General features: G+C 46.7%; 1 protein-coding gene across 1 annotated transcript; it reads left to right on the top strand.

Moving 5' to 3' along the window:
• Positions 1 to 251: 251 nt before the first annotated feature.
• LOC121859575 lies at positions 252 to 950 on the top strand. The gene has a single exon (XM_042356512.1). It carries the CDS (start codon positions 252 to 254, stop codon positions 948 to 950), a length of 699 nt encoding a protein of 232 aa, XP_042212446.1.
• The last annotated feature ends 10,240 nt before the right edge of the window (positions 951 to 11,190 follow it).

Genomic DNA, 11,190 nt, shown 5'->3' with positions numbered 1-11,190 from the left:
TCTACCCCAGAATATCACCAACCTCCGGTCGTTCATGGGACTCTCCAACCAACTCGGAGGCTTTCCCCCTGCTGTCGCTGCTGCCACATAACCCCTAAGGGACCTTCTCAAGCCTCGCAATATCTGGTGCTGGACGTCTTAACATGACGCGGCTTTTGAGGAAGTTAGGCGAGTGTTGGTCTCACCACCTGTCTTGGCGCATTTCGATCCAGCGTTACCCACCATGCTGGAGACTGACGCATCCAAGATGCATGGCCTCGGGTTCGTCTTACGGCAGTGGCATGAGGAGGAATGAAGGCTCACACAATGCGGGTCAAGATTTCTCACTGACGCAGAATCAAGGTATGCAGTGGTGGAGCTGGAGTTGGCGGCTGTATTGTGGGACGTCCGGATGTGGCACCTACCTCACTGGGCTATCACTGGATCATCGTTCCCTGGTGCCTATTCTCAGCAGGAAGCTCCTCGGCGAGATCGAGAATCCGAGGCTGCAGCGTATGCGTGAGAAGCTCTGTATCTACAGCTTCACAGCCCTTTGGCAAAAGGTTAACTTTCATTGCATTCCTCATGCTCTCTCTCGTGCTCCAATCCAGGATCCATCCGCAGAGAACGACGTCCTGAAGCCGGAAGATGAGGACCCTCTACACGCTGCTGTAGTGTCTGCGCTCAGTGCAGTCTGCGAGGAGGGCACCCGACTGGCACCGTTACTAGACCAGCCGCTAGTTAAGGTGCGCGCTGTTGCCGCCCGGGGTGCAGAGTACGCCGCCCTGCGTGATGTCATCATGAGAGGATTCCCAGAGCACTGTCAGGATTTGGAATATTCTTTACGACCTTACTGGGGCGTTCGCAGCATACTCGCTGTGGACGACGGCCTCATTGTGTATGGTTCACGACTCTTGATTCCTTGCAGCCTTCGACGTGAGACACTGGAGAGGCTGCATGACGGGCACTAGGGAGTAGATAGGACGAAGAGACGAGCTCGGCAGACTGTATACTGGCCAATGATCGACCATGACATAGAAAATGCAGTTTCATCCTGTTCCTTGTGCTGACCACCCTTGCCTAGCCATCAGAATGAACCCTTATGGAAAGATGACGATCCCCCAAGTCGTGTGTTTGAATCAGTGTCTGCAGATTACGTCTACGTGGCCGGCCGTTCCTTCCTCGTCTACGTCGACCGCCTGTCTGGGTGGCTGTACATATCTTCCTGCCCTACAACAGCGTCTGCAGCCCATTTGGTATGTGTCCTGCGTTCTGTATTTGCAGATACTGGTGTGCCTGTTGCCATGAGGACAGATGGAGGTCCGCAGTTCACCTCGTCAATTCTCCGTCGTTTCCTGGCTCGGTGGGGGGTGGAACACTGGGTCATGTCCCCATGCAACCCATGCGCCAATGGGCATGCAGAGGCAGCTGTTAAGATCATAAAGAAATTAATCTGCACCACTACAAGGAATGGCAGATTGGACGAGGATGACTTTGCACGTGGGCTACTGGAATTGAGGAGTACCCCGCATGCTGACAGGAGGTCATATGCCCAGGTCTTGTTTGGACATTCACTATGATCATCTGTTCCTGCACATCATCGAGCATTCGCGGCGCAGTGGCAACGTGCGGCAAACGAATGTGACAGTGAAGCTGTACATCTGCGTCGACAGGCCAAGGAGCGACACGATGCTGCAGCTCGACAACTCCTCAAACTGCAGCTCTGGTCATATGTGGATGTGCAGGACCACACATGAGGACGGTGGGAACGGTTGGGTGTCATTGTCGGCATCGGATCCAGGCGAGACTATCTGGTGAAGATGGGCAGTGGCCGCATCGTCCCATGATGCCAGTGGATGTCACTGCATCCAGACAGCCACCCACGGAGGCTGAGCATCCATCATCTGGTGCTGGCCAACACCACACTACTGCGACAGTGCGTCCTGACAGTCCCGGGTTACCTGCGTCACCACCCATCCTACGCCGCTCTGGACTACAGCGATGGGACCCACTTCGCCTGACGATACGTTGGGACTCTTAAGACGTACAGTGACGAGGGATCTTCAGACGGCAGAGATTCCTATGTCACCCCTGACGTCTTGGGGGGGAGGTGTGTGATGTTTGCTAGGTGTACGTGCGTGTGTGTGTGTGTGTATCAGTATTGTTCCAGTACGAGTGCTGCTCTTTTGTGGTCTGCATGTGAATGAGTTGTGAATGAGATAGTCTTATGCTTCATTGTACTATCGTGCACAAAAGTCGTGTCCACTACCCAGCCACAGTGAGGTTTCGAATAGCCTTGAGTATGAAGTTTCGAAACAGCTGGGGGAAATGCTATGGTCGGCCAACAGATGTCGCCCACTGTAGTGTGTGTGTGGGGGGTGGGGGGGTAGAGGAGGTGGGGGCTGGATGAGAGGCAGGTTTATTTATTATTTATACCACCATAATTTCAAGCTGCCTTTTTAACTACGTTTTGTCTTACAGTTGTTTCTTTATGGTTAAGAATTCATGGAACAGGTGCAGTGCCCTGGGTGCTTATTGCCGTTCAGGTCACAATAATACTTTAAAGAAAGGAATATATTAAGGATAAAAGTGAAATGCAAGGATCAGGGTGAAGGGCCTTGGTCAGCTAGTTTTACTCAGCGACCACGTCACAATTTTGTTGTTATTCCGACAAAGAGATTATGGTAATATTTATTTATATACCACCCATCCTTTGTTTAATAAATATTTGTGATAATATGTAATATTATATAATTATGTTAAAAAGAGTGGAGTGAAAAGTTATCAGTATTGTAAAATAGTATTCAGACTTAATCTAGGTGACTGTCCCAATTCTTCCAAGTTCCAGTGTTTAAACACCCCACCATAATATGCAAGCTTCATATATTTTGGAGTGTGCTCAGTTACCGTTAATATTGTGTGCTGAACATCATGAGCATTTCAATGATGGTAGCAATTGTAACTATATAATTATATTGTGTTATAAGACAACACATTCCACGACGTGTCATATAGATCATTGTATACCACACAATACATATTTTGTGGCTGTTAAGTTACTTTGTTATGAATTTTCATGTGATATAGTTTAAGACATCATTAAGGACATGGATTTAAGATAACACTGTAGGTGAGTTAATATATATTAATTGCATTTACAAACAATACTAAAATCCAAACAATACACCAATACGCACATCTTAGTATTTGGTCCAGCCACCCATTGCATTCAGGACTTCATCAAGGCGATTAGGGATGGAGTCGACCAGCTTCAGGCACACCCCTGGTCGTCGACGTATACTCTCCCACACGTCGTAAGCTTTGGCCTCTATTGCTGCACAGGTTCGCTGCTCCCCAACATCCCAATCACGTTTCATCATGGCCCAAATATGTTCAATCGGATTAATATCACATCCTAGTGTTAGCCAGTCGATGACCTCAATTTCAGGGTGATCCTGCAGGTAGTCCTTCACTATGTTGCTGGTATGAATGGGACTGTTGTCATGAACCAGCCTGATAGTGTGGGGGGCTGGAACTGCCATAGCCCGGACTGTAGGAATTAGCACTTGCTCCAGGATGTCTACATACTGCTCACCAGTGAAACGGCCATTGATCTTGACCAGTTCACCTGGCCCATGTGCCCACATCCCTCCTCAGAATGACACTGACACCCTACCACTCACTGCGTGATGTTGAATGTTTTTCTTATGGTAGCGTGTGTTGGGGGGCCGCCAGCACTGCCTTGCTTCGGCTCCCACTGACCTGAACACTGTTTCATCGGTAAACAAAATGGTTCTCCAGTATTCTTCTCTATGGGGAAGGTGTTCCAATGCAAAGCCGAGTCGACACTCCTTGTGAGTAGGTGTTAGCCACCCTTTGTGAGCTGGAATATGGCAGTCGATCCCGGCTTCATGAAGTCGGCGTCTCGTCGTCATGTGATGGCAGTTGAGGCCCAGATTTCTTGTATGCTCCACTGATGTTCGCATTGGGTATGCCGTTGCAGCTGCCACGATCATGGCGTCCGTCCTTGCCAACGTTACTCGTGGCCTCCCACTTCGAGGTTTCGTCTCCACTGAGCCCTCTTCCTCCCACCGGCGGATCCACCTCCTAATCATCTTGGTGTCCTCCCCACTTCGAGAGCAATGTTCGGCACAGTTGTCCCCGCTCTCCACATCCCGATGATTTGGCCTCGCTCAGCAATCACTGCCGACGAATTTGCTCGTCCTGCAGGCATATCTGAAATGGCAGAGTAATATTATGTTGTGGTAACTGATGCAGGCTTTTATATACTAGAGTAAATTAATGGTATTAGCAACACCTAGGTTAAGTATTATTACTCTGACATAACGTTTTGGTAAATCTTTTAGGATGAACTGTCCAAGAAACCCTTCCCATTTCATGTATTGTTAGTGAACTGCAAGTGGATCCCCCCCTCCCCCAAACCTCCACCACCACCCCTGCGGCTGTAGAGTGAACATTCGCCGATAATCATCTTCATCATCATCAAGATTTAGTTTAACCAGACCACTGACACCCATTTGAGTCCATCCTAGGGCTGGCCAGAGCGATTAGTTTACATATATTTGTGTTTCTATAATTTAGTGTTATATTATTTGGAGGAGATTACAGTATTTCAAAAAGGTCAAAACTGAACTTAGGGAAAATTTTGGGGTCTCTGCTAAAATATCTTACATTGTAGGGTTAGTGAAGCACATTGTTCGATACCTATTATAAATAGGGCATTCAATGAGAATATGTTGGACTGTTACTTGTGTTCGGCAGTTGGTGCATATAGGTGGGGCTCCATTAAGGGAAGACATGAGTTGGCCATGCGTCAATCGCGTATACCCAATTCTTTGACGATTCAGAATAGTTTCGTGATGTCGAGAGGATTGTTTTGATGATGACCAAGGATAAACTGATGATTTGATAATTTTTAGCTTATGACTTGTTGGTTCATTTTCCCAGGACTTTTGCCAACCGAAAAATGCTTATGTGTATAGAAGATTTTCAACTCAATATCACATATACTTTCACCTCTACAAATATCTGCCACTCATGGGACACCTTGCAATAGTATAAGGACGACATGGGCTATGCTGACAAATTAATGTGACTTACCTGTTGGTGAAGACGATGGTAAGAATGAGACCTCAGCATGTTTCAGTGTTCGATATCACCTCCTTCCCCTGGTGTGGGTGGCGCCAACCTTGGTAACAACTTGTGTATTCTCCGTGACTACCATTACTGGTAGTCACGGAGAATTAATTACTGGTGAGCCCATCATTCGCACCGTCATAGCCATGAACGGCAGAGATTTGGTCGTTGCAGTGCTTTTATTTACCCGTTACACATGCTTAATAATATTAACTATCTTCATGGCATTCTTATTGTTTTGAGTGATTGATTTCACGATGTTATGCTCCACCTACTCACAGCCTGTTACTAGACTAACCCCCACCTCCTCCATCCCCCTCCCCCCACACACACTACAGTGGGCGACATCTGTTTGCCGACCATAGCATTTCCCCCAGTTGTTTCGAAACTTCAGACTCAAGGCTATTTGAAACCTCACTGTGACTGGGTAGTGGACACGACTTTTGTGCACGATAGTACTATATGTATTGTAGTAGTCGACTTGTTTGTTAAATAATATACAGTAATCATTCTGAATCCTGCCGACTGTACAAGTTCCTCAACAAAGCAATTCTTCAACCTGTTTACTTACCCCACTATGAGAGAAGAGAAACCAAAAATTCACTGTATATCTTCAATCCTTTGGTTGAGTTTGCATTTTAGCTAGTTTTGATCATAGCCAATGTGAAAGAGTTATAACACTTTAAACATTACAATATTTATTATTAAACTTTATCCAGGGGACTACAAGTACATCCTTAAGCCTTACAATTATAATCCATTTGTATTCCAGAGCTTAGACGACAGCTCCAGTTTCACTCATAACTTTCAAACTTGATATTGCTAACTCATTTTTATGCCCCAAATCTACGAACCACACACACTGTGACTACTAGAATGTTTTGTCCACTACAGTGTCATGCGTAATGTAGCATTTGACTATTTGTATCACTACACCGTAACAGTGAAACCCTATATGTAGGAGAGAACCACAAAACATATACTGGATGACATACCAATTAAACTCAACCCGACATATTGGGTAATTGATATGCAAGGGAAAATTTGTTACCGCCCTACACTGTAAACCACTGTTGCCTCGTCAACGTTAACAACATTTTGCTAGACTGATACACGATGAAACGCGATGGAGGGAAATGATATGAACGTTGTTTACCTCTAACTTTAAAGGGAAACAAAATATCTCGGCAGTTATATTCTAATATATATCACAACTATGGTTCTCTTTAACTTTTATTAGTTATAATCTTATTAGAGAGTGTGATTATAAACTCAAGATTCAATTTTCTTATTATTTGTGTGATATATTCGATTACAGATAATTTTAACCATGCTTCTAAATGCTCCAAAAATCTCATCTAGGAACCCTTTGCCTTTTCATTTCGATGCTGTTTATTGAAATTGGTTTTATTTCTCATCTATTTTGTATATTATGATGAACCAAGGCAGCTATATACTATAGTGTGCCCTGAGTGACTTTGTGACCTACGTTTAGGTTAGGTTTGTTTATTACGCCTAAAAAATTGTAGAGTCAAATCCAGGGTGGCAGCCACATGAACCTGGCGTTACATCACAGACCGGTTGGGACCGGGAGGTTTATGTCTTCCTTATTGTCTGGTTATTGGTGATCCACATATGCCTTTACTAAAAGTCGACGGGGAGAGGAGGGTTGCACTACTAGTAATGACTCACACTGGATATCACTCACACATTGTTTACTCATAGAAATCGAACTTGGGACCACAGAACTACCAGCTTAATACAAGAACCATTCTACCACCGCTCCCTAATTAGAGATTCTTCAAAGATATTGATGTATGATTGTACTTCATCTCCGTGAACATTAAGATAATCGTATTTAGATTCTCTAGTCATCAGCAAGAACGACTTCACCGTACGAGTATTTTCCGCTCTGTGTCTTTTCGGGAATTCCTCCCCAGGTTTGGATATAGTTATACTTAAATCGTATACATAGGAAGACGGAGGGCTGCTTACCTGCCAGACCACGCTATTTGTTTTTAACATCACACTCACTCCTGCATTTGTTTGCATTGACCTAATTTACAGATAAAAAAGAATTGCCCAATACGCGAAAATGCTTATTTAAAACAAAAGTGCTTTTGTATATGGTGCATTTATTTACTTAAGAGCAATAAATGTGTTTGTGTGTGGGGGTGGGGGCTAGCCAGCGGCTAGCCTTCATAGCGAACAGGGAAGCAGCTTGTATAAGTCTTCCGCTGCCAGTAGACAGCCTCATCACCACCAAGACTCCTGGTATGCCTCCTCGTGGCAGCACACGGTAACTGGGTGCCTCATGAGCCCAGGCGAGACCAGCAAGGGATATCGGGATAGTAGCGGGCCTCAGAAGGACAGCGCATAGGCCCACTAACATGTGGACACGTATTGGCGCCTACCAACCATTAATCGGTATAAGGCTACTGGCGTAAACCTCGAACGAAAATCTGCGGTGGAGCCCCACATCAGGCAGACATGCTTACAGAGCTCCAACGGCGTTATAGGCGAAAGAGGTGACCACCATGGGAGCCCAACGACTACACCGGCGAATGAAGGCAATGCCTGATGGACAGGCTACTAAGGCGAAACCCAACAAACTGGGCTATCGGCAGTTCATTGCAACTCTCCCTCTCCCTAGTCATTGCAGCACTTGCACCACTGGATCAGAAAAAAGGAAGAGTCAAGATGTATGGTTGTAGCTTGTGCTCCTGCCTAATCACATAATTCAACTCACACGCAGCCATCATCCACCTCATCATCATCATCAAAATCCTTATACCCCCCCAAAAGTCCTATGGCGACGGACGATTGGTGACGGGACAGGCAGAGATGACTACCGGGAGTCTCCAGTCCCAACTCTGTACATGAGCGGCACAGAAAAGATGGTCGTTTATGCACTGGGATCTATGTAGCATTGCAATCCGGTCCTGTCTGTGCGATTGAGTAGCCCTTTCGAGGACCCACTCTTCTCACCCCACATGGGGATGGGGCTAGAAAAGGTGCCCTAAACATAGCCTGCCTAAAGAACCAACCTGAGTCGCAACCGCACCCAGTAAGGTCATCCTTATGCGGTCGAAAACACAATCAAAATCACACATCCAAACAAAAACAAACTAGGCAAACTCTTTAGGCCGCTGCATAGAATGTCAGGACCCTTCTGGATACTGGCACAAGTGAGCATCCTTAAAGAAGAACTGCCATTGTGGCAAAAGACCTGGCTAGGTATAACATCGACATAGCAGCCATTAGTGACTCCTGGCTCCCTGATGAGGGTCAACTCACAGAACGGGGGTCTGGCTCTACCTACTTTTTGAAGAGTAATCCTGCTGCGGAGAGAAACCGCATTCATGGAGTTGGCTTTGCCATCCGCCAACCTATCCTACACAGGCTATCTGAAATGCCTATTGGGATCAACGAGCACTTTATGACGCTCCGAGTCCCACTAAATCATTCACGTGATGCCTTTTTCATCAGTGCATACGCCCCCAACACTGGATGCAGTGGATGACATCAAGGAGGCCTTTTATGCCGACCTTGACAGAGTGCTAACCTCTATCCCCAGAGAAGACAAGGTTTTGCTCCTTGGTGACTTCAATGCCTGGGTTAGCGGTGATGCTGACATTTGGCATGGGGAGAAATAGACAAGGCAAGTGTAATCCCAACGGTCTACTCCTCCTCTGCAAGTGTGCTGTACACAACCTCACTATCACCAATACCCTCTTTAAGCAGGCCAACAAGTTCAAGGGTTCGTGGTAACACCAACAATCCAAACACTGGCATCTCATTAGCTACATAAGTGTCAGAGAAAGAGATCGCCGAGATGTCTTTATCACCTGTGCCATGCGTGGCTCAGACCACTGTAACACTGAAGACGGTTCGTCAGAGCCAAGATCTCACTTCATGTTACCCCAAAACGGCGAAAACAGCAAGCCTCCAGAAGACGTTATAACACTAAGCGTCTGGATGATCAAGCGGTAGCACTTGCTTTCACAGAGCAGCTCGAACATGGGTCGATTCACCAGGTTTGATGAAAATGACAAGACAATCAATGTACACATCGATGACAAACGTGCTGCCTTAACTGACTGGCAGAACAACCCTCAGTCTCGGACCAAAGCTGATACCTTCGGCAAGAAGAAAGTGGCAGCCCAGCGGGAAATTCGAAATCTAAAGAATGACTGGATTAAAAATATAGCATGTGAAACACAAAAATTTGCACATCAGCACAAGAAGGGTGAATTTTTCAATTCCACCAAAATATTTTATGGGCCAATCACTCGTGGCGCAGCCCCCTTCCGCTCATGCGACGTTAACTCCATAATTAAAGACGATGAAGGCCTCCTACAGCTCTGGAAAGAGCATTACCATTTCACTGCTCAACCGAAACACCGATGTGGATGTCCTGACTACCCAGCAAGTTCCTCAACATCCAAAGCTGACCCACCTATGCTATCCTCCATCCCTGGATGAGGTAGCTACTGCCATCAAACAGATGAAAAATAACAAAGTCTCAGGGCCTGATGGAATCCCAGCTGAGGTGTATAAAGCAGGAGGACTTCTGCTTACCAGCCGTCTCCACTCTCTCCTGAAGAATATATGGGAAAAGGAGGAAATCTCCCAAGCTCTTAAAGACGCCTCCATCATCAATATTTATAAGAACAAGGGAGACCGGTCAGACTGTAGTAACTACCGCGGGATCTCGCTGCTGTCCGTAGCTGGCAAGATTATCGCCCGAGTCTTCCTAAACTGACTTCTTCCTGAGGCGGAAAACTTCCTCCCAGAATGTCATTGTGGCTTTAGACAATCACGTGGCACCACTGACATGATCTTTGCTGCCCCTCAGTTACAGGAAAAGTGCAGAGAACAGCGTCGTGGCCTGACATGGCTTTCATCGACCTAACCAAGGCCTTCCACTCGGTCAACAGGGAAGTCCTCTGGTGGACCCTCAGCCGTTTTGGCTGCCCACCAAAATTCATCTCCCTTGTGAGGTAATTCTGCGTTGGCATGAACGGCAGTGCCCTGCACAATGACACCCAGCCTGAGTTCTTCACCATCCAAACGGGGGTTAAACAAGGGTGCGTAATACGCACCCTTGGTGCCATACGCACTGCGTATGGCACCAACTTTCTTTTCCTTTTTCTTGGCTGCCTTCCTTACTCGTGCCAGCGCAAATTTAGCCGGCGGGGTGGACATCCGGTACCGGATGAAGGGTCTTTTCACATAAAACGACTCCAGACAAGAACAAAGGTGTCGGCAGCTTCCATTACTGAACTTCAGTATGCAGACGACCTAACTCTTGTCGCTCACACTGAACACGACCTACAGGAGATCCTGAACACCTACGCAGATCCGTATGCACACTTTGGCCTTGAGGTGAATGCACGTAAGACTTAGATTCTCTTTCAGCCTTTCCCCTGGTTCAGCCACACATCCACCACCCATCCAGCTGAACGGTACTACCCTCTCTAATGTTACCCATCTTCGGTATTTCGGCTCCCACCTGTCCACCACCGCGGACATTGATGAAGAGATTCAACATCGGATCAGATGTGCATCCCAAGCCTTTGGTAGACCATATCTTCAGCTGTAGGTAGTTGAAATTATCTACAAAGTTACACGTATATCGAGCTGTGGTCCTCCCCACCTTGCTATATGTCAGCGAGACATGGGTCACATACAGGAGGCACATCAAGGCACTTGCCACACCGTAGTGCTTGGAGGAGCACAGTACAAGAAGGTGTCAATACTTTCGAGTTAGCTCGATTACATAGCGAGGCAGACAAGCGCCAACGCCGGAAAGATGATGCCGCCGCCCCTCCCGCACTAGATGCCGCCCCCCACATGTGCAACTTCTGGGATCGACCCTGCCTGTCCCCGTATCGGCCTCTTCAGTCACCTCAGAGCCCACCAATAAAGGTGACATTTATAGTAACTCATATCATTTTATCATAGCTGGATGATCGTTATACTCGATTCCGAGTAACAGCAAGTAGTAGTAGTAGTAGTAGTAGTAGTAGTGTGTGTGTGTGTGTGCGTGTG

This window comes from Homarus americanus, unplaced genomic scaffold (genome assembly GCF_018991925.1).
Source record: "Homarus americanus isolate GMGI-L3 unplaced genomic scaffold, GMGI_Hamer_2.0 scaffold7626, whole genome shotgun sequence".
NCBI classification, from domain to species: Eukaryota; Metazoa; Arthropoda; class Malacostraca; order Decapoda; family Nephropidae; genus Homarus; species Homarus americanus.
Note: the sequence above shows the minus strand (reverse complement) of the source record. Positions and strands in the feature narration are given on the sequence as shown.